The sequence below is a fragment of the Schistocerca serialis genome, chromosome 10 (genome assembly GCF_023864345.2).
Source record: "Schistocerca serialis cubense isolate TAMUIC-IGC-003099 chromosome 10, iqSchSeri2.2, whole genome shotgun sequence".
In the NCBI taxonomy this organism is placed as follows: Eukaryota; Metazoa; Arthropoda; class Insecta; order Orthoptera; family Acrididae; genus Schistocerca; species Schistocerca serialis.
The window spans coordinates 161,425,950-161,450,615 of NC_064647.1; the positions used below are offsets into that span (position 1 = coordinate 161,425,950).

Consider the following 24,666-nt stretch of genomic DNA (forward strand, 5'->3'; position numbering starts at 1 on the left):
CCTAAATCGCTTCAGGCAAATGCCGGGATGGTTCCTTAGGAAGGGCACGGCCGATTTCCTTCCACATCCTTCCCTAATCCGAGCTTGTGCTCCGTCTCTAATGACATCGTTGTCGACAGGACGTTAAAACAGTAATCTCCACCTCCTCTGTTTGTGTGTTTAAGGTTGCGTTTTGAGGCTCAGGCAACATCGCCTCTGGCCGCCAGTGTGTCGTTAGCTCAGAGGTTCCCTTGTGCGTTGCAGTGCTCGTACTGTATGACATAGCAGTTCGAATCACGATGGAAGCCGCTGACTACAACCTTCTATTTTCCATTTTAATTAATGGAGTTGCAAACTGCTAGTAAAAATGTCTTATGCGAAATCTGAAGAATGCCTTTAAACATCAATCTTCGTCCGATTTCGACTTAGTAAATTAAGTTAATTTCATGGATTTCTGCTTTGCAAATTCCAAGGTGCTTCACTGTAAAATAGGTCCTGAAAAGATTCAAACCGACTGTCAACGATATAAATTTGAGCTTTGTTCGTCATATAGGTCTAACATGTCAGAAGGTTGTTTATGAAGTGCACATGTTCATTAATATAGTTCCCTTCTTCTAAATTTTTGCAATAGCATTTATCTGTAGACGTTTTCTAACACTGGCGTTAGCAATTCCTTTCCGTTCTCTGAAACCTTCAAAACGACAAATTTTTCTGGTTTAAATCTGATGACCTTAACTATCGCTTCCGATCAACAATAAATACTTCATGAACCCATACATGGAACTCCAAAGGTGCAGTGTTCCTGCACTGCTACAGAGCATGCATTGCAAGGTATTCACACAGTTTATCGCATAGACTTACCATAAGGAATGAAACAAGAACTGTAATACACTTTACACCACAGACGCTCACTCTGGCTTGACGAAAACATCCAAACATTGACCAAAAGTTGCACAAATAATTGAGTTTGAAAGGAAAAGAAACGAGGTATGAAGCATTTATAAATTCATCGAATGTAGTGAGGTGGTTTAATTTCGTCCCAGTCTATAAAATTAATTTCGGGCCATACTCAGCTCTTGCCGATTAATGTAATATAATACCCGCCTACTAATCAGGGCGTCTGTCTCCGTTGCTTTTGAGCGTGAATGGAAATTGTAGAAATTTTCTGTGGAGCAACATTTAATAATAAGCGTTTTAAATCATCAAAAGCGATGAGCGGTAGCAGGCGCTTTCGATAAAGAACGGAGGAGTGCAGCGCCGCTGCTGTCGCCATGGCCGCTGCCAGTAGCCAGCAAATGGATCCCGGAGCTTTGCCGCATACGGCGTCCAGAGGAGGACAGTCTGCAGGAAATCTGCCGCAAAACCGTTACTGGATAAAATTTTGATATCGGTGTGTCACAAAGCGAAGTAGATTGAATCTGCGCTACCATTACATTCACGTCTTCAGCATTCAGACAGAAGAGGCTATAAAAATATTTCCTGCCAGTTGCTCTCGATCCACTGATATTATGAACAGAAACAACGCACGCTACCGCTAGACCACAGCCGTAATCAGCCTAGGGTTTCTCTATCATGGGACAAGTTTTCCTCCAGGAAGTGCCGCAGTCTACAGTGTTGCCAGATTGTGCAGATAACCGGACTTAGAGAATTAGCGAGTTGGCCAGTTTTTTTGTCCCATGTCACGATCGGTGCGGACTTAGCCTCTGAAGCGGCCGGCCGCCGGTCGAGTTTTATGTCAAAGAGTGTACATCAGTACCTGTGTCCGTATCGAACCTACCAACTGGCAGCAATACCTCCACTTAGACAGTTGCGACCTGTTCCTTACCAAGATGTCCCTTCCATACAGCCTATCCATCCATGGCCTTCACATCTACAGTGACGAGCAGTCCCTCTCAAAATATGCTAAGGGTCTCACTGAGGCCTTTGCATATCATAATTAACCTTCCAACCTTGGTACAAAAACAAATCTCCCATCACAAAACAAATCTTCCCTGTCACTCACCACCTACCAAATTCTCACTGTCCGGCCACAGAAGAGCATTTCCCTTGTAACTCAGTACCACCCAGGACTGGAGCAACTGAATTACATTTTCTGCCAGGGTTTTGACTACCTCTCGTTGTGCCCTGAAACGAGGAATGTCCTACCCACCCCTCCAACAGTCATATTCTGCCACCCACCGAACCTACACAATATCCTTTTCCATCCCTACACAACACCTGCTCCTAATCCCTTGCCTCACGGCTCATATCCCTGTAATAGACCTAGATGCAAGACGTGTCCCATACATACTCCCATCACCTCCACCTGTTCCAGTCCGTTCACAAACATCACCTGTCCCATCAAAAGAAGGGCTACCTGTGAAATCAGTCACGTCAGCTAAAAATAAGGTGCAACCACTGTGCTGCATTCTATGTGGGCATGACAACCGCATGAATGACCACCAACAGAGTGTGGCGAAGAAACAACTGGACCACCCTGTTGCTGAGCATGCCGCCCAATACGACATTCTTCATTTCAGTGACTCCTTTGCACCCTCTGCCAAACGGATCCTTCCCATCAACACCAACTTTTCTGAGTTGTGCAAGTGGGAACACTCCTTGAAATATATCCTACGTTTCAGTAACTCTCCTGGCCTCAACTTTCGTTAGTCGCTGTCCTCATCCATCTAAGCCCTTCTCCATTCCTATTCCAGCACTACACAGCCCTCTATTCCACCAGGCACCCAGTCTTTCCACTTGTCTCCTTTTCCACTCCCTCCCCACCCTTCCACTTGCTCTCTGTCTAACGTCCCGACCGCACCTAGCTGTCCTACCACTCTCCACCTCGTCCCTGCACGCTCGCCAGCAGCACTTTTCCATCTACCACCGCTACTGTGCTATCCTTCCCACTCCATGTCCCAGCTCCCTCCTCCTCACCCCCACCCAGTTACCTCTCCCATCATGCACTGCTGCTGCTTTTCGTAGGTGGGCTTCAGCTGCCAGAGGCTGTAGTCGTGTGTGTGTTGTATTTTCATGAGTTTTGTGTGTGTGTGTGTGTGTGTGTGTGTGTGTGTGTGTGTGTGTGTGTGTGTGTGTGAGAGAGAGAGAGAGAGATAGTTTTGTCTGTTTTTGACAAAGGCCTTGTTGGCCAAAAGCGTATTTTGTGACTGTCTTTTAGTTTTGCATCTCTGCGACTCAGCAACTCCGCTATATGATGAGTATCAACTATCCTTTTCATAATATTGTTACAGTCCATCCTGAATTTTCCATTGTTTGATTATACCATTGTTCTACATTAATTATACAATAGCATCTCCTGCCAATTTAATGTGTCTTTAGTTTTGACTCTGATTTTAGTCCACATTGAATTGAAGTTGTGTCTTGTCTCAAGATGTAATTGAAACTATATTAAAGTTCATCGGCATGCGTTGTTCAGTGTCAAAAGTGAAATTATAATCTGGTACAAAGTGAAATTAATAAATGGAAGAACATGTAGACAAAAAAATGCCCGATTAATTATTGCAGTCATTGACCTTGGGTAGTAATTGAATCCCCATGGTTCAGTACAATTTGTGACCCACCAGGGTAGCCGAGAGCGCTAATGCGCTGCTTCCTGGACTCAGGTAGGCACACCGGCCCCGAATCGACTCCGCCCAGCGGATTAACGATGAGGGCCGGTGTGCCGGCCAGCCTGGATGTGGTTTTTAGGCAGTTTTCCACATCCCACTAGGTGAATACCGGGCTAGTCCCCACGTTCCGCCTCAGTTACACGCGTCACAGACATTTGAAACACGTTCACACTATTTCACGATTTACACTAGATGCAGCCAGCTGGAGTACACTGATTCCATCCTTGGGGGTACAGGGTGGCGGCAGGGAGGGCATCTGGCCACCGCTTAAACTAACCTTACCAAATCCGTTCTAACCTCGCCGACCCTGCGGTCGCTGCGGGACTATGGTGTAAGCAAAAGAGAGAAAGAAAGGTTCAGTACAATTTGTAGAAGTAATTTTAATTCAACATTACCATTCAGCGCTATCAACTCGCGCTGATACTCATCTGCTTGATCCAATAATATCACCTGAAAATAAAAATTTTGCCACTTCTGAAACTTCTATTAATGAATACATATTTCCCACCTTTAATCAGAGTGTAGTGTTTGAACCTGTCCTTGAAAATGTTTTAAACAGTCCTGGAGTACATCACATTTTGGAAAATAATGTCAGCATAATATACTGTGTTTTGTCTGTGTTACACCTGTCTCTGTTTCTCCTCTTTCTTTAGGCTGAGCTCCTACCTAACAGAGTGCCGTAATCTCTTACACAAATCTAATAAACAGAAACTTCAGGCCGCACTGTGCCATGGTGCGGAGAGAGTTCTCGCAAAACTTGAGAAGCTACCACGAACTCAACACGACCCGTACTCCTTCACTGTGGATCTCCTACATCATTCTGTAAGTAGAAAATTTTACTAGTGCTATATTACCCATTCTTTACAGTTTCATCATTTACAAGTTTTGTTTTTGCTCTGACATTATAAATCAGAGGAGGGATGCAAATGAAGCTTAAAGAAAATTATCATCACTAACAGATGAAAATGGCACAGTCTGTTCTTTCCTCCACCTCCTATTTTTCTTCTTCTTCGGATGACTCGAGCAAACAAAATTGTTGTAAAACTAAATCTTAAATGATATTATTTTTTACATCTTTGTCAGCTCTCTCTCAGTTGTCAAACAGGACAGTGATTGCAACAACTTTTAGCAAAGGCAATACTATGTGAAGAACTACATATTTATAAGGGTTGGAACTTTAGTAGCAGCAACTATTTATTTACAACTTATACAAAATACATACAATTTCAAGGTTTTACTGTCCTTCAGAGTAGTCACCAGCACTATACATAAACCATAGTCAGCAATGTGGAAGTCACAGGATAGCCTTAGCAATTCCAATGTGTCGATAGTTTGAGTGGAGCAGTCTGTCTCTGTAACAGTTATGAGGCAAATTCCATGAAATGCTTCCCTCAATTTAGGAACTAATTTGAAGTCACAAAGGCATCAGCCCAGGGAATGTGGTGGGCGGTACAGCACTTCCCAGTTGTATCGATCCAACAAATCGGTCACAACTTGCACCATATGCGCCAAGTAAAATGCTGCGCGGGTCCTGCACAAAGTGTCGCTGTCTTTTTCTCTGAGCTGGTTGTGAGTTGTTATTCGAAAACCATTCATCAGTCTACATGAAAAGTGTGATGATTATACAGCCTGCAACTCATTGTAAACCACTGAAGTCCTTGCTGTTTAAATGGTTCATACCAGCAGGGGTTATCCTTGGTCCACTAGTGCAGACCCAGTCTGTCAATCCCTATGTTGATACAAAAATTAGTCCCAATTGCTTTAGAAACAATGTTACAGGTGAAGTTATTGACTTACATTTTGTCATTTTATATATATATTTTTTTTGACACAAGCACATATTGCAATTTTAAGCCCCATTTAAATTAGCCGCTTCCTTGTCTCAGTCGACTGCTCGTGATGAGTGAGTCTACTGCAACATCCATAGCATTTAATTCGTGTACTGAGAATCATGTGTCACAAGTGGTTGTTTTCATTTACAAGTCAGAGTAAAATTACGTGTGCTGTGAGAACTGTCTGCAGTGCAGTTTGGCACCTGAATGATAAAAGCAGGCCTACGAGGGATAGTTGTTTTTATGAAAAAATTTTAAGTGTAGTGACAGTATATAGGAACAAGCAATAATAATAGTGTTTATTAATGGCAAAAGCAAAATTCTTGACAAAGATTTATAGTATATTCTCCACACTTTTGAGAACTGGAAGGTTAGAAAATGTTTGCCAAACCATTTCAAAACACATTTGCGTTCATTTTCTTCAGAAATTATATGCATATAAGCACAGCAAACACTATTTGGAAGGCTTTAAATCGTGCCTTTAAAATTTATCCTTTGTAAATGCCAGACAGCATCGAAACTACCTTTCTATTTTAGCATAGCTGACCTTTACACTGCTGAAGCAATTTTCAATTTTCACTAATATATATATATACTACATCTATGTTTTTAGATATATTTTTCCTACGTGGAATGTTTCCCTCTATTTTTATATATATATATATATATATATATATATATATATATATATATATATATATATATATATATATATATATATATATATATATGTGTGTGTGTGTGTGTGTGTGTGTGTGTGTGTGTGTGTGTTTCCCTCTATTTATATATATATATATATAGAGGGAAACATTCCACGTAGGAAAAATATATCTAAAAACATAGATGTAGTGACTTACCAAATGAAAGTGCTGGCAGGTCGACAGACACACAAACAAACACACAAAATTCAAGCTTTCGCAACAAACTGTTGCCTCATCAGGAAAGAGGGAAGGAGAGGGAAAGACGAAAGGATGTGGGTTTTAAGGGAGAGGGTAAGGAGTCATTCCAATCCCGGGAGCGGAAAGACTTACCTTAGGGGGAAAAAAGGACGGGTATACACTCGCACACACACACATATCCACCCGCACATACACAGACACAAGCAGACATTTTCGGGACCTTTGCCTTTCGCGGGCAAGTGCTCTACCATCTGAGCTACTGAAGCACGACTCACGCCTGGTCTCACAGCTTCACTTCTGCCAGTATCTCGTCTCCTACATTCCATACTTTACAGATGCCCTCCTGCGAACCTTGCAGTACTAGCACTCCTGAAAGAAAGGATATTGCGGAGACATGGCACTTGCCCGCGAAAGGCAAAGGTCCCGAGTTCGAGGCTCGGTCGGGCACACGGTTTTAATCTGCCAGGAAGTTTCATATCAGCGCACACTCCGCTGCAGAGTGAAAATCTCATTCTGGAAACATTCCCCAGGCTGTGGCTAAGCCATGTCTCCGCAATATCCTTTCTTTCAGGAGTGCTAGTTCTGCAAGGTTCGCAGGAGAGCTTCTGTAAAGTTTGGAATGTAGGAGACGAGATACTGGCAGAAGTGAAGCTGCGAGACCGGGCGTGAGTCGTGCTTTGGTAGCTCAGATGGTAGAGCACTTTCCCGCGAAAGGCAAAGGTCCCGAGTTCGAGTCTCAGTCGGGCACACTGTTTTAATCTGCCAGGAAGTTTCAGTTTTATTAAAATAAAGTTCCCTCTCCTTCTTTTTTAAGTGACCAATGAAGCTAACAACCTTTTAAAAATTATGACGTAATGGCATGTGCAGTGAACAGTAACAACAAAATATAAAGGATACTGCATAGCTACAACGCACCATTAGACCCAGAAGAAGGCCGCTGCAACCGTGACCAAAACATTGGTTTTTCTCCAGCAGCAGTAGTTTTAGACATTAGGATGCGGTACCGTACCCAGAAAACTTTTATGTTGACTGACTCTGACCACGGAAGCCTACGCAGTTACCTTAATATCGCTTTTGTTATCAGCTGCCTATAAACTGTACTCTGATCAGTAGAAGTTTTGAAAAATACAGCTCAAATAAATTTTGAGATTTCATACGTACGTGGTACATGTGCTATCAATGGTACAGGGTGCAGAAAGTATTTATATTGGGGGTAGTGTTATTGTAAGTGGAGTTATTCCATTTCACAATATTTCATTGTAGTTGTGTTGTAAACATTATAAAAATAAAATTCCCATCACACTTCTTGGAGAGCCAGGCACACATTCGGCAATCTGTGTTGCAGATTGTCTGCCACTAGGGAATGCAAGTGTTACAGTATTAATTACCAAGTGAAATTTGCTTTTCAGAGCATCATGATTTTCAGTCTAGGAAACTAGAGATTTCACACTGGAGTATCAGTTAAACCCCTTCGGACTGCCATGCACTTTGAGGACCACTGCGCCCCGAACACCTCTGTCAGTGTGATCCCGTGCCCAAAAGTTGTCCCGTGCTAACGTCACAAACTTGTTGTCTTTTTTAACACACTTCCCAATACATTTACACCTTAATGGTTTTTGTTGCTGATGGTAAAATCCTACCAATTAAAAAGAAAAAAAACTTACCTCTCTAATCACTCTTTCAATAAATAAGTGAATATCTAGATTCAGGAATTGGAAAATTCTGTAAACTGCATGGTAAGTAACAGTGTCTGCTGTAAAGCTGTATGAAAAATTCCACTACAGTCAAATGAATATTAAACAGATGGAGTAGAACTCGGGCAGCAGCTTGTTTCAAAGAAGCAAATTTCTTTGCAGTCTACTCTGTTAAGTTTAGATTATATAAGTGTGACTAGTGCTAAGCAGTGTATTGGTAGATTATTGTTAATATAATGTACAACATATTTAGCTCATTCCACATCCCTGAATATTATCCTTATTGTCGGGCTCTATGGAATGTGACGAATGGACAAATGAAGAAATAAACGGGTAGTGTTGACTAACTCCCTGACAAACTGTGATAGCAACTAAAATGTTTCTCATTTATCTACCTGCCTGTCTGTCTAGTTGATCACTAAATTGTACGTAATACGTTCTGTGAAGAACTTGAGGTTGGTCACGGATGCATTGATGAAATGTTCCTGTAGTGTTTTTACGTCATTAAAGGGTCCTTGCATTCACCAGAAATTTCAAGAGTCTCCACAGACAAAAATCCAAAGGATTAAGATGGAGGGGATTAGCTGGCCAGTGTACTGGAATTACCCATCCAACCCACTGCCCATTAAATATTAGTGTGGCACACTTTTGGACATTTCGGGAAAGATGGGCTGATGCTCTGTCACGCATTAACTACGTACCAGCCATTGTTGGAAGGGCACCTCCTGTAGCGGACGGGCAAGTCATTTGATAGGAACTGACAATACCTTGCACCAGTCAACCTGTTAGGTACTAGATAAGGTCCTGTTTGTTCCAATGATTCCAGCCCATCCATTAACTGAAAATAGGTACTGATACCTTCCTTCTCCAACTGTGTGCGGATTTGCACCAATCCAAACATATTGGTTGTGAAAGTTGACTGCTCCGTCTTGCATGGGATACGTTTCTCCAGTCATTGACAAGTCTGTATGGAATCTGCATGGAGAATGAACAGAATGACCTCTTCAATGCTGACCAACGTGGTTTTCGAAAACACTGATCTTGTGAAACCCAACTCGCACTTTTCCCACATGACATACTAAAAGCTTTGGATTAAGGCAGCTAGGTAAATGCAGTTTTTCTTGATTTCCAATAAGCATTTGACTCAGCACCGCACCTACACTTATTGTCAAAAGTACGATAATATGGGGTATTGAGTGATATTTGTGACTGGATTGAGGATTTTTTTGTAGGGAGGACACAGCATGTTATCTCGGATGGAGAGTGATCGTCAGATGTAGAAGTAACTTTGGGTGTGCCCCAGGGAACTGTGGTGGGACCCTTGCAGTTCACATTGTATATTAATGACCTTGCAGACAATATTCATAGTAAAGTTAGGCTTTTTGCAGAACATGCAGTTATCTATAATGAGAGAAGCTGCACAAATATTCAGTCAGATCTTGATAGGACATGGTTCAGAGATTGACAACTTGTAGTATCCTATGACTACAAATCAGTGAGTCACTGTTGGAATCGGCCAATTCATACAAATACCTGGGTGTAACACTTTGTAGATATATGATGTGGAAAGATTACATAGATTCACTGGTGGGTAAAGCATGTGGTAGACTTTGGTATATTGATAGACTACTTTGTAAGTGCACTCTGTTTGCAAAATAGATTGCTTACAAATCACTCATGTGACCAGTTCTAGAATATTGCTTTACTAAGTGGGATCTGTACCAAGCAGGACTAACAGGGGAGGTAAAATTTAAAAATTTCTCGATGAATCAACTGTTCAAAGAGATTTCGGGCTTGCAGCCGGTCGTCATAAACTTCATTACGCGATATTTCGGCTGGACAAGCTGAGCCTTGCAGTTCCACCAGCGAGGGCGCTGCCGCTGGGCGGTGTGGTTCATCTGTCTCTGCGACTTCAGTGCATGCACGGCAGTACCATCAGTGCACTATACAAGACAGAGCAGAGAACGTCTTTGTCAGTCCTCATTCGGATCACCTGAAGATGAAGATGGCTGGCAGTTGTCCAGCCGAAATATTGTGTAATGAAGTTTACGACGACCGGCTGCAAGCCTGAAATCTCTTTTAACAGAGGATATTGAACATATACAGAGAAGAGCAGCACAAATGGTCACAGGTCTCATTAATCCATGGGAGAGTGTCACTGAGATACTGAAGGAACTGAAATGGCAGGCTCTTGAAGATAGATGTAAACTATCATGAGAAAGTCTGTTAACAAAGCTTCAAGAACCGGCTTTAAATGAGGACTACAAGAATATACTACAATGCCCAACTTATGACTCACACATGGGTTGTGAGGATAAGATCAGAATAATTACTGTACACGCAGAAGAATTCAAATAGTCATTCTTCCTGTGCGCCATATGTGAATGGAAGAGGAAGAAACCCTAATAGTTGGTACAATGGGACATTCCCTCTGCCACGCACCTTATGGTTGTTTGCAGGATATAGATGTAGATGTAGAAGTGTTAGCGGAAGTCATTTGGTGTGGGACAAGTACAGTCCCAAATCGAGAGTTTTGACCGACTGCCACCTTGGTTGCTCTAGAGGCCCAGAATAATTTTAGATTTATTGCAGTGCAGGAGAGGTTGCATTCCTGCATACATTTTAAGTGTAATATTATCCTACATTTTAAAGGAGCACCACAACTATGTAGCTGTGTTCACAAGTGGGTATAAACAGAGGGATTCTGTTGGCTGCTCTGTTGTTTTTCCTGATTGTGCCCTCTGTGTTCAGTCACTTCAAGGATACACTGTCTGCATTTCCAAATTTACGAAATATTGAGGGCGCTGGAGCAGATGAGATTTGTTGTGCCTGCTAAATTCCTCCTCTTTTTCATCTCCAACCTCTACAACACTTTCACCCAGCAGATGAAGTAGCCCAAGATGCCACTCTCCACGCACAAAGGCTGGGGAAGGAGGTTTCTTTCTGCTGGGTGCCAGACCACATTGTTATTGATGGGAATGAAATGGTAGACAAGGCAGGTGAGGTGGTGTCGCGATCCTCAATTAGTTCGCTGTGCCATCTCCCTGCATGCTGTCAACTCGTTGTCGAGGTACGGAGTCACGTGTCAGTGGGAAGACTAGTGGCTGAGAGTTTCAAACACACAGACGGGCTGAGGCGCTTCTCACTCATCTTCACAAAGGGCACAGCCCTCTGAAGCACAGCTTGTTGCTCCAAGGAGAGGACCCTCTGATGTGTGCTTGCTTGTGGTGCACAGATCACACGGCAGCAAATGTTACTAGACTGTGTTTTATATCCACACCACAGGGCACCAACTGTATTTTGAATGACAGTGACACGAATGTGGTACATCCTTCAAGGTTCCGTGCAGTGTTCGACGTATTCCGTAAAATTTTATGACTAGGTGTTTAATGTTTTGTCAGGATGACTGGCTTATCTATGTTTCTTATAAGTGATCAGTCAGCTACATATTTCTATGAATCTATTTTAATTTTGCTATTGTCTTACTTGTCTTGTACTTGGAAGTTTTAGAACATCTGACAACATTTAACATTGTCTCACATGGTTTGTGCTAGTGTGATTGAGCGTGTGATCGTGGGTGAGAATGAGGAGAGAATGAGTGCAATTTTATGTCAGATTGCTTTTTCTTTCTTTTATCATATTTTCTACGCTTTAACCACATTCGTGCCTGCTCATTTTCGTACGAGTGAGTGCTGATAATTCGTCATTGAGTTCGCCCAAACTGACAAACTACCACGTGACAAATCTCACCTGGAAACAGCTTTGCCTGTGAACAGCACTTTTGGTGCAAAAAGTGGGTCTGCGCTACATTTTTGCAACAGCCTTTGGCAGAACTGCATTCCAGCAGGCTGATTTTGTGGCCAGAGAGTTCAAACTCGCTGTATGTGCTACGAATATAGCAACTGTTCGTGCAAGGTCACCCAGACTAGAGGATGGCTAAGCCTGGTAGGTGCCAAAATTCTACACTGCATGACAGTTTAATGGATCACTTTATCAAAACCCCGTAATTGTCTCCCACTGTGACACAAAAGTCGAAACTTGGTGCAAACACGTGTACAACTGTAATGGTGCAAAAGCTTGGCACCCTGTGACATCACCCTCAGGCTCGACAGTGCTTCAAATAGCTAGTAGCAAGTAGAGGTGTCGAGGAGTTGCCTTCTGGCAGGTGCCTCAGACTACTTTACAGGTTGTTTCTGCACCTGGGTGTTTTTTTAACTCCCAATAAAGGTGGGTGGATGCTGTCGAGTGTTTTGTCAAACTGAGGGTCTCAGAGACCCTTTGCCATTTTATTCACACACGTCAGTGTCTACCTACCACCCCCCCTCCCCCTCCCCCAATCATGCCACAGTTGGATATGAAATAGGAGGGATGAAAAGCACCCTTTGCTGCTTCGGATAACATTCAAATCTTGTCAAATGGTTTTGAATAGCCCCTGATAGCTCCAACGTGTACATGAGAGCAAAAATTGTGGTCACATTGTGCTCCAAGGGGGTGCTATCACATTCCATGAGGATGCAGCCCCACAATGTCCTTAGAGAAGGGTTGAAAAGTCCCAGGACATCAGCAGTGTCAAAGGTTGTCAGGATCATCTTCCTGTTGCTCATTGAATTGCGAACTGTCATTTTTTATCTTGAAATGTGTGAGAACTGATGCCTCACAGAATGGGATGGTTTCGTGGCCACCCATTATGCCCTACTGAGACCCTGTCGTGCTGGTTCTGAGTGACAGGGTTTCCCAAATGTTTTCCTTGTCCGCTGCAAGATTTCAACATCAGGTGTTACAGTTCTAACCCTGGGTTAGAGGGGCTGTGACGACCTTCCTATCGTGTGTCTACAGTGACGTTGGACAGAACTGTGGGAAAATTGATGCCAATATGACATCATTAACCCACCTTACACATCACATGAACTTCTGAACTGTGGCCTTTTTTTCACAGATGTCGCCCCGTGCCATTTGAAGTGTCGCCGACCCCAAGGGTGACGTCACAGGGCACCACGCTTTTACACCATTACAGAAGAAGGTTTCAGGCATCTTTGCACCAAATTTCAAACTTGTATATAGCAGTGGGTGAGAATTACAGAGTTTCAAGAAAGTGATTCTTTTATTCTGTTGTGCCATGTACGCCCACTAGTTCCAAAATCTTCCACACATCGAATACTTGCTTCTCCTCAACAGGAGACAAATGGTGCAAAGTCTGCCACAATCCGCCATTGCTGGAACTATGGAGCCAGAGTTTGCTAATCACTGGTAGAGACGGCTGAATAATTATGCATATGATACCAATGTTCTGGTAATTTTACAGTATGCGGGACACGTGCTCAGTGGAGCGCCCATTTCCAAGATTGTAATGGAAGATCGTGTCTGTCATTTCCCATGTAGAATAATAAGTTTCCATTGTGCTGGTAAGTGAATGATAAAACTACATTGTAAAATTCATTTCACAAACTTATAACAGCACAAACCAATTCATTAGAACTAATGTATATGCTGCACTTACCCAGAACTGTCAACACAGTTTACAGTGCACACACTTACCAATGTTTACTGTGTGCTTTGTCTATGGACAGTAACAAAGGGATGTATCATCATTTGTTTGCTGCATTCTGCAGGTCATTTGCCATAGCAAAGCACTTCCAGTAGAACAGATATGTGTCGCAGTGATCAAGATGAGCAAGTGCTCATAGCGTGTAAGATGTGCATTCTAGAGCTCGTGTTTACTGAATGTTTTGGCTTGTTTTTATCCATACTACCAATTCTCAAAATATGGAATACTTTTTTTCAACATCCTGTACAATCTGCGTTAAACATCACAGGTGATTGAAAACTTTTCTCTCTGTGAGTGGTAACATGTTATTGTGAAACATAATGTAAAGGACCTAGCTAGTGGGATAGTAAGTAACATCTGAGAACAAATGCAGTGTTTACACCATCTGACATGAAACTCTTGCAAAAGCAAAATTTAATTGCCCCCAGGTGGTCAGACAGCCAACGAAGGTGATCATTTTGAATTCTTAGTTCTGGGATCAGATGAAAAGCTTCCTTGGAATTACCACTTTCAAGATCTTGTGGAGAAAACTGGAGAACACACGCGTTCGATGTTTTTGTCGGTTTTTGAAATTGAACGTCTCCCTGAGCGATGTTCATCTTCAATATGTTCTCGGTCTTCCAAGAACGATTTGCGCCAGTAAAAAACTTGTGCGCTTGATAAGAAATGTTCCCCATAGGCCTGTTTCAACTTTTCAAAAGTCACACTCACAGGTTCCCCAATCGTAACACAAAACTTGATTGCTCTAAATTCCAGTGTTCCATTTTCATAGCACACAACAAAAACACAACTTCACTGAAGACCCTATCAAAAATCAACATGGTGGCTGTACAGAGCTTGGACTGAGCATCTGGAAGGGATGAACACGCTGGTCTAAAAAAGTACCACACAGTGTTGTTGTTATAGGTGACCAGACAATAAAAAAAGTTGCATAACTTTGTGTTGACAGTCCAGTGTCTGTAAATAATGTAAAAGTTCAGCTTTTTACCTTTTATTCTTCTGACACTTCCTTACAAGTTCTATTATCTCGCTACTCTTTCCAATAGTTATTGCTGTTTTAGCCGTAATGCTCACAGTGTTGTCAGTCTCATTACTTTGCTCACACACCATGGCTTCAGCTTAGAAGAAACTTGCGGACTCTCTTTCTGAATGAGTAAAAGCCGTTACCAAGTCTAGAGACAGTGTCACATGTCTTACAGGTAGATTTTTGTCTATTGGCCATATCTCGTATGCACTGTTCAGCAACTGCTTGCAATCTCGTGTGTAGGGGAGAGCTGAGGATGGGTATTTGACATTGAGAAATGGCACACCAAATTTGGCCATATCCCTGTTGTGACGCGATGAAACTACTATTGTCCGGCCACGACTGTGGGTTTTTTGATTGCTCGGTCAAGTGGTTGATTTTTAATTACAACAGTTGAAATGTTAGTTCATTTTATTAAAGCAATGAATACAAGATCTACTTAACTGCGGCACACTTCTTTGCCACATATAATAAATTAATAAAATAATACACTATGTGATCATAAGTATCCAGACACCACCAAAAACATATGTTTTTATATTAGGTGCATTGTGCTGCCACCTTTTGCCATGTACTTCATATCAACCACCTCAGTAGTCGTTATTCATCGTGAGAGAGCAGAATGGGACACACTGCAGAACTCAAGGACTTCAAATGTGGTCAGGTGATTGCGTGTCACTTGCGTCATGTCTGTACACGAGATTTCCACACTCCTAAACATCCCTAGGTCCACTGATTCCAATGTGATAGTGGATTGGAAATGTGAAGGGACATGTGCAGCATGAAAGCATACAGACTGACCACGTCTGTTGACTGACAGAGACCGCCAACAGTTGAAGAGGGTCGTAATGTGTAATAGGCAGACATCCATCCAGACCATCACACAGGAATTCCAACTGCATCAGGATACACTGCAAGTGCTATGACAGTTAGGCGGGAGGTGAGAAAACTTGGATTTCATGGTCGAGCAGCTGCTCATAAGCCACACATCTTACCAGGAAATGCCAAACTACGCCTCACTTGGGGTAATGAGTGTAAACATTAGATGATTGAACTGTGGAAAAATGTTGTGTGGAGTGACAAATCACAGTACACAATGTGGTGATCCAATGGCAGAATGTGGGTATGGCAAATGCCCAGTGAACGTCATCTGCCAGCGCGTGTAGTGCAAACAGTTAAATTCAAAGGTGGTGTTGTTATGGTGTGGTCGCGTTTTTCATGGAGGGGGCTTGCACCCCTTGTTTTGCATGGCACTATCACAGCAAAGGCCTACATTGATGTTTTAAGCTCCTTCTTGCTCCCCACTGTTGATGAGCAATTCAGGGATGGTAATTGCATCTTTCAACACTATTGAGCACCTGTTAATAATGCACGGCCTATGGTCGAGTGGTTACATGACAATAACATCCCTGTAATGGACTGGCCTGCACGGAGTCCTGACCTGAATCCTATTGAACACCTTTGGGATGTTTTGGAATGCCAATATCGTGCCAGACCTCACCGACCGACATTGATAGCTCTCCTCAGTGCAGCACTCCGCGAAGAATGGGCTGCCATTTCCCAAGAAACCTTCCAACACCCGATTGAATGTATGCCTGCGTCAAGGCTAAGGGTGGGTCAACCATATTGAATTTCAACATTGCCGATGGAGGGCGCTACAAACTTGTAAGTCCTTTTCAGCCAAGTGTCCCGATACTTTTGTTCACATAGTGTACATAGATTGTTGTTGTTATAGGTGACCATACAAGAAAAAAAGTTACGTAAGTTTGTGTTGACAGTCCAGTGTCTGTAAATAATGTAAAAGTTCAACTTTTTACCTTTTATTCTTCTGACGATTCCTTGTAAGTTCTATTATCTCACTACTCTTTCCAATAGTTGTTGCTGTTTTAGCCGTAATGGAGGCAAATCGAACATTACTGTTGCTAAGTCTTCTCGGTTCAGAACTTCCGAACTGACATTGATTACAGTAATTGATTATGAATTAACTCATAAATCCACATATATTTCACACTGTATATTTTATTTGTACATTACACAGAACACAGCTTCATCTTTTCATACAGTGGTTCAAATCACTTACATTAGAACAAGACAAGAGACCATCATAAAAAAGACAAGAAGAAGATTTCAAAACTTCACTTTTTCTTTCTGACATGATTCCCCGACATTTTCAATGATAATACTGTGTTTGTAATATAGAATCGCAGTTATCTTTCCCTAATAAATATGTACTTCTTTCAAATTTTTAGAATGATCCTTTTTCCCCATTACAAAATTTTTTGTCATCTACTAAGAAACACCACACACAGGAGTACAGGATAATTTACAACTGTCATAGACTAGCAGAGCATCACTTCTTGCACTGGCTAACAACTGTTCTCTTAAGGCACAATGTTTAACATTATGAATGGCCACTGTCCTCCTTAGTGATGTCGAATACTGTAGCTGAGGTCTCAAACTAGGCCGAGCTCTCACGCGCTCGAGACTGTACTGACTTCACCGTGAGCACTCTGCAATCGCTGAGAGGGAGGGCACGTCTTCTGGAGCACCTCTCGTATGCCATTGCGGGCTGCAGCGAGCCATCGCTAATGTCTGTGGTATTGACTCATGTTGCTGACTTTGATGTGGCACTGCAATATCTGGATGATACCACACTTTCCACGGAGGTCATCCTGTGGTGGCTATAGCATTCTTAATGTAAATGCATCATTATCTGTGAAGTCACTCTCTCAGTTACACAGGCACACGCGTTTGTCAGTGGATGAGAGCAACAGGTCCTTCACGTGAATCCTGATACCACTCGCATTCCACTGCCATCTGGTAGCCATTTTACATATAAAATTGTTCTTTTTCTTTGCCTTCCGCTTCCTCTCTGGTTGAAAAGATCACATTATAAAGATATAATGGAATTATATATGAATAATACAGTTTCAAGTATAAACTGTCTGTGTATCTACTCTTGTTGTAACATGTATTAGACTATTATGAGCTCTACAAAAAACTTAAATTTTATTTATGTGCACAAACCAACCTTTAGAATGCTTGTACTGATTGTGAGATGATGTTGCAATGAACATTTCCCTATTTTTTGTTTTCAGGACACAAGTGCTATATTGACTGTTACGGGTGTCTTCAGAGAGCAAAACCGAATACAAGACATATCACCTCGACATTTTATGCGCACCTTTGTCCTCGTCAGCTTATCAGATAACGAATACCAGATAATTAATGACATCATGTATGTAACAAATGCGGCAACCGCAGAGGCAGAGGTAAGCTGCATTACTCGAATTGTATTCTGTAACATATATTTATTTCTTTGGCTACAAGACACTGAGACAGGCTTGCTTCAGGGTGTAAAGCACATTATGAGATACAGAATTGCTATAATTTGATTTCTCCTTTTGGAGACTTCGAACAATGTGCTGTGTATCTACAATTCAGGGTGAACTACTTCTCCTTTTTCACTGCAACAGCTCTGCTTTTGCCTGTCAGATTCAGAGATGACTAAATAATTGTAAATTGCAGTGCCTTTGTTGTTAACGAGTATGATGCAATGTTCCTTTGGCTACGCATCTCTCCTGGGACAGGCACTGCAGCGATTATAGCCGTCAAGAAATACGGGCAACGTATTTGCAGTTGCAAATATGAACCACCTTTGGCTGTATAGTGGAATGACGACAGTGAAAATTTGTGCCACCTGGGACTCGAATCTAGATTTCTTGCTTTTATGTGAGCAGCCACCTTAATCTCTTTGGTCATCCCTGCACAAATCACAGCCAGACCCTAACTTCCATATGTTGTTGTCTACATGCATGTCTGAAGGAACATTGCACCGTACTTCTTAGCAACACAGGCACTCGAATTTTGATTTATTCACCAGTATCAGGTCCTTGAATCTCACTAAATATGCACTTCATGGACAGGAATTTATGTAATGTACAAGTTAGGTTGTGACACATGTGCGACAACTTATGGAAGTTTGGGTCTGGCCTAGCCAAACCAGTTAAGGTGGCTGCTTACATAAAGCAGGAAATCCAGGTTTGAGTCCCGGTCTGACACAAATTTTCATTGTCATTCCAACATAAAGCTGAAGGTGATTCATATTTACAACTGTGAATACATTTCCTGACTTAGATAATTATTATTTTTTTTTCTTTTCTTTTCTTGGTGTAATCAATAATTAGTTTATCAGCTTGTCATATGTACATAGGTTTGTTCAAGACAAACATGTTTGCTGTTATTTTATGAACACTATCTGGATTCGTGCTGACAGTTTCTTTGATGAATATTTATGTAAATGTTATCTTACAACGAAAGGGCATGACTTGGGGAAATTTAGATTGGAATTAAGTTTGGTTGGCTGTAGTGTACTACCTATAGTGATAGTAAAACACACTGGCCAAACAGTTCCCAGAAAAATGCTTTCAAAGTTTTACCCACACTTTATATACTAGTTTAATAAATGGTGGAACATGTGTAAAAATAGCTCATTGGCAGCACACTTGATTTTTAATTTGCTTATCCAGGTTCAATCCCAGCTTCAACTAAAAATATTTTTTTCTTTAGTTATAATTAGAAGGCAATCAATAGTACATCATCAGCTGTCATCGTGAATTTTTAATCAAATGACGTGGTATGCTTCCAAACTTTGTGATGAAAGAGGAATTTTTATGAATGTCAGTGAAGTGTGTTTTCTCACAGACCGTTTACAGAAATGTTGTTCAAGTAAAAATTCATCTTTTAAAAATTGTGCCACATTTCAGGATAGTTTTTGTTTTCAGTGTTTTTATGATAAGTGTCATTCAAGTTCTTGTATGTAAAAAACAGTTGTAATATAAAGATGATATTTTTATTCTACCAGATAATCTGTTATAATTGCAATAAAAGTTTTATTTAGCTCTTTTAAAGTTTAATATTAATTTTAACTCATTTCATTAGTTCTAACAAACAGTTGTATCATATTTAAAATAAATTCATTAATGATTTCATTTATGATAGTTTTGGTTATTCATTTGATTTAAAAATCCTTCTAATTAAACTAAAGGGGAAAAAAAAGATTTTTGGCAGAAGCTGGGGTTGAACCCAGATCAGCAGATTAAAAATCAAGTGTGCTGCCAATGAGTTATTTTTCACAAGTTCCACTGTTTATTAGACTAGTATATAAAGTGTGGCTAAAACTTTAAAACCTTTTTCCTGGGGACTGGCTGACCAGTGTGTTTTACTACTGCTACAGGATAACAACCTTTAGCTAAACAACAGCCAGCCAGCCCAGCCCCATTCCAATCTGTATTTCCCACAAGTTGTGCCATCCCCTTGTTAGACATCAAGGGAAGCACATTGAACTGGAATATTCTGAAGCCTCTTTGACACAACCCTGCAGCACCGGCTGTGATATTGGGATTTGTGCCACTCCATCTGCTGCACATTGCCTGAGGAGTACCTCTGACCTAATATTAAAACACAAAACCAGTGTGGGAACGTACAAAGAAAGTTTCATGTATAAATAACAGAACTTACAGGTCTACTTGCATAATTTTCTCTCTTTCAATAATTATTTTACAGTTGCTTTAACAAAAGCTTGCCCATTTATAAATGAACAAGGTACAGAAATAATTACACCTTTAATACATATGGGAAATTTCACAGACTTTAATTCTGCTGAATTTTGTACCCTGTCACTACATTATTTACTGTTTACTCTTCTATCCCCTTTTTAAATTCTGTCCATCACATTAATGACCACTGTTCTTGTACAGCTCTCGGTCTGATTGTGACAGTTTTCCACCCTCCCCTGCGCTGGCTCCCCGTCTCTGCCACAGATTACAGCACACAAACTGCTTTAAAACCAACATGTCCAGCAGAAAGTTTCTGCTATTCGCACACAGTCTATGGTGTTCACAATTTTCCTCTCTTTGAGTAATTGGCAGTCCTGGTGACAGTAAAGGCTTATTGTTGTTGTGGTCTTCAGTCCTGAGGCTGGTTTGATGCAGCTCTCCATGCTACTCTATCCTGTGCAAGCTGCTTCATCTCCCAGTACGTACTGCAGCCTACATCCTTCTGAATCTGCTTAGTGTATTCATCTCTTGGTCTCCCTCTATGATTTTTACCCTCCACCCTGCCCTCCAATACTAAATTGGTGATTCCTTGATGCCTCAGAACATGTCCTACCAACCGGTCCCTTCTTTTTGTCAAGTTGTGCCACAAACTCCTCTTCTCCCCAATCCTATTCAGTACCTCCTCATTAGTTATGCGATCTACCCATCTAATCTTCAGCATTCTTCTGTAGCACCACATTTCGAAAGCTTCTATTCTCTTCTTGTCCAAACTATTTATCGTCCATGTTTCACTTCCATACATGGCTACACTCCATACAAATACTTTCAGAAATGACTTCCTGACACTTAAATCTATACTCAATGTTAACAAATTCCTCTTCTTCAGAAACGCTTTCCTTTCATTGCCAGTCTACATTTTATATCCTCTCTACTTCGACCACCATCAGTTATTTTGCTCCCCAAATAACAAAACTCCTTTACTACTTTAAGTGTCTCATTTCCTAATCTAATACCCTCAGCATCACCAGAGTTAACTCGACTACATTCCATTATCCTCATTTTGCTTTTGTTGATGTTCATCTTATATCCTCCTTTCAAGACCCTGTCCATTCCTTTCAACTGCTCTTCCAAGTCCTTTGCTGTCTCTGACAGAATTACAATGTCATCGGCGAACCTCAAAGTTTTTATTTCTTCTCCATGGATTTTATTACCTAATCTGAATTTTTCCTTTGTTTCCTTTACTGCTTGCTCAGTATACAGATTGAGTAACATCGGAGAGAGGCTACAACCCTGTCTCACTCCCTTCCCAACCACTGCTTCCCTTTCATACCCCTCGACTCTTATAACTGCCATCTGGTTTCTGTACAAATTGTAAATAGCCTTTCACTCCCTGTATTTTACCCCTGCCACCTTCAGAATTTGAAAGAGGATATTCCAGTCAACATTGTCAAAAACTTTCTCTAAGTCTACAAATGCTAGAAACGTAGGTTTGCCTTTTCTTAATCTAGTGTCTAAGATAAGCCGTAGGGTCAGTATTGCCTCACGTGTTCCAACATTTCTATGGAATCCAAACTGATCTTCCCTGAGGTCGGCTTCTACCAGTTTTTCCGTTTGTTTGTAAAGAATTCGCGTTAGTATTTTGCAGTCGTGACTTATTAAACTGATAGTTTGGTAATTTTCACATCTCTCAACATCTGCTTTCTTTGGGATATAAGCATATGCATAAGCATATAAGCACTGAAATAAAATAAAAAGTAACTAGCAAATTGTAGCTGGCTGGTGTTAGTGGAACATGCCGTGGACAAATGCTGAAGAAGAACGTTGCGGTTTAAAGAAAGGACAATAAGGCTTGCTTGTGGAGGTTAGTCCAGATGAGGATATCCACATAACTAATTATTACAGGTAAAAGCCTTGTCAAAAATGGATACCTGTGGTCATACACGTAACAGTAATCACCCACCTACCCATTGCCATTATTGTAGTATAGTTTTCATTTACTTGTGATTATTGCACATGACCGTAGCAAGCAACACCACATTAAAATTTGACCACAACCAGCTTCTACATTGTTACTGTATGGTACTAAGCTAGAAAATCTGTTTGCATATAATACAAAATGAGTCTGAGATTTCCTCTCATCAAATTGCCAGCATCAGACTACAATTTTTTTCTGTGCGACTGATAGACACAGGTGGAAATTAATTTAATTTTGATTTGATTGACGTTCCAGTGGGACCAGGCATTGGTCCGTGACAGAATTCCACAGCTTAGTGTATGCACTGCAGTAGATGAAAATAATTCAGGCTACTGTGTGAACTTATCAAATGGGCTAAAGAGATTTAAAAATTTCATTCCATGGATGGAGTGTTCGAGGCTTTCTGATGCTGATTACGAACTTGCAGATCCAGAGTGGATGTGGATAACATTTATCTTTTCTACACAGGCCTATAATTATTAACAATCAGCTGTAATGCTTTTCTTCTTCTTCTTGTTCTTCTTCTGTTATTGGCCAGCTGAGGATAATATTCAAGCGATTAATTTAGCTTTATGTTTTTCTCCAGTACTCTCTTTGAAACCTTTCCACCACTTAATTTTATTCTTTCAAGCTGGCCAAGAGAGGAAAGTGCTGACCCCACACCCCTCCTTACCGTATCCAGACACACCACTGGCAGAGGACCGTGCGGTGGTCGGTCAGTCCCGATTGGCCTGTCAAGGCCTGAACGGGGAGCTTTGCTTAATTTCTGCTTTGCTTCAGTTTCTTGCTTTTTTATGCCAATTTATTATAGTTCTTGAAGCACTTCCCAAAGCAAGTTGGCTTTGCTTTTTAATTTTTTTAAATACTGTACTATACACTAACTGATCAAAAGTTTCTGGACGTCCTTTTTTTAATGCAGAATTGACACTAGATGTCATGAGAGGTTAAGCTTCCAATACAAAAGGAGGTGGGGAGCATTGTGTTGTCAGTAAATAAGTAGTAACAGCAGAGTTGGTCAGTCAGAAGAGCTCGACCAGTCATTGTATGTCACCTGAGTAACATACCCACCAGGGACATTTCAACCGTTCTAAAGCTGCCGAAGTTGACTGTTGGTGATGTGACTGTGAAGTGGAAAAATGAAGAAAGGACCACAGCTAAACAGACCAGCCACACCTCGTGCACTGACAAACAGAGACAATCAGTCATTGCGGAAAACGGTTCTAAAAATATCATAAAATCAGCAAAAGGAATCACACATAAGTTTCAAAGTGCTACATTAGTACAGCTACCACAATGATTGGGTATACGGAGTTAAAAGAATTGGGTACAATGGTCAAGCAATTCCTTAAAGTCACATATTTATGAAATTGGTGCTAAGTGATGCTTGAGGTGATGTAAAGAACAACGCCACTGGAAAGTGAATGACTGGAAGCAAGTGATTTGGAGTGATCCGTCACCCTATCCCGTGGTAATCCGACGGAAGAGTTTGGGTTTGGTGAATGCATGAAGAATGAGTAGTGCCAGCAGTGAGGTATGGGAGTGTTTCTCATGGTTAGGGTGTGGTCCCCTTATTGCACTTCAGAAAACATTCAATGCAGAAGGATATGAACGTATTTTACAGTATTGTGCACTGCATACACTAGGGGAGCAGTTTGGAGAAGATGATCACACGTATCAGCTTCACAGTGCACACTGTCATAAATCATCATCTGTAAGGCAATTGTTTGTGGACAACAACATTCCTCAAATGGACTGTCCTGCTCAGAGTCCCAATCTGAACCCAGTGGAACGTCGTTGGGATGAATTAGAATGTTGACTTCATTCCAGATCAAAGTGTCTGACAATAGTTCTTTCTCTGGTTTTGGCTTTTGAGGAAGAATGGGCTGCCATTATGACAAGTTTTAGTCTAGATTATTGTCATCAAACAAATATATAAAACATAAACAAAAAAAATTAGCCAAGATAAACACGGTCAGAAGATGTAGAAATATAGTAAAACTCTTGTTACACCTGTGCAAATGATCCATAGTACAGGGTCACTGTCAGTATGTGGGTCATTTGCATCTGTTTATCATAATTTTATTATGTTTTTTACTTCCTTTGCCAATGCCTGTCTTACCTGCATGTTAATAATGTCTGTGTGATAACAATACTAGGACTGGTTGTTGAAATGGCACTGTAGCCTATTGGTTAGATTATTTGACTGGTATGCTGAAGGTTGTGTGTTTGAATCTTGTCGAGTGCTCTGTATTTTTCTTTGCATCTTTATTGAAAAGACTGATCATCATATTTATTCAATTAATTTGTTTAAGTATAGTTTTTTTCATTTATAATTCTTTGGCTCATTATTTTGATGGTCTTATTTTAATCATGGTATTAGCTTTTTTATTTGCTCTTGTTTTTTTTTCCATTTCATTCTTTTTTTCATGTTTTCTTTGTTAGTGTGACTTTAATTATATTTAAACAATGGAAAAGCTAGAATGGAATGTGATAGTATTATGAAAAGAATAGTAGGTACTCACCATGTAGCACAGATGCTGACTCGCATATTG

The 24,666-nt window shown here is 41.0% G+C and overlaps 1 protein-coding gene across 1 annotated transcript in view; it reads left to right on the forward strand.

The window, feature by feature from the left end:
* Positions 1 to 24,666, forward strand: part of LOC126424926 (nuclear RNA export factor 1-like) — a 164,196-nt gene that overhangs the window by 123,220 nt on the left and 16,310 nt on the right. The window contains exons 13-14 of the mRNA XM_050087770.1: positions 4,241 to 4,409; positions 17,680 to 17,853. Of these exons, the coding sequence (XP_049943727.1) occupies positions 4,241 to 4,409; positions 17,680 to 17,853 (343 nt within the window). The remainder of the gene's footprint in view (positions 1 to 4,240; positions 4,410 to 17,679; positions 17,854 to 24,666) is intronic.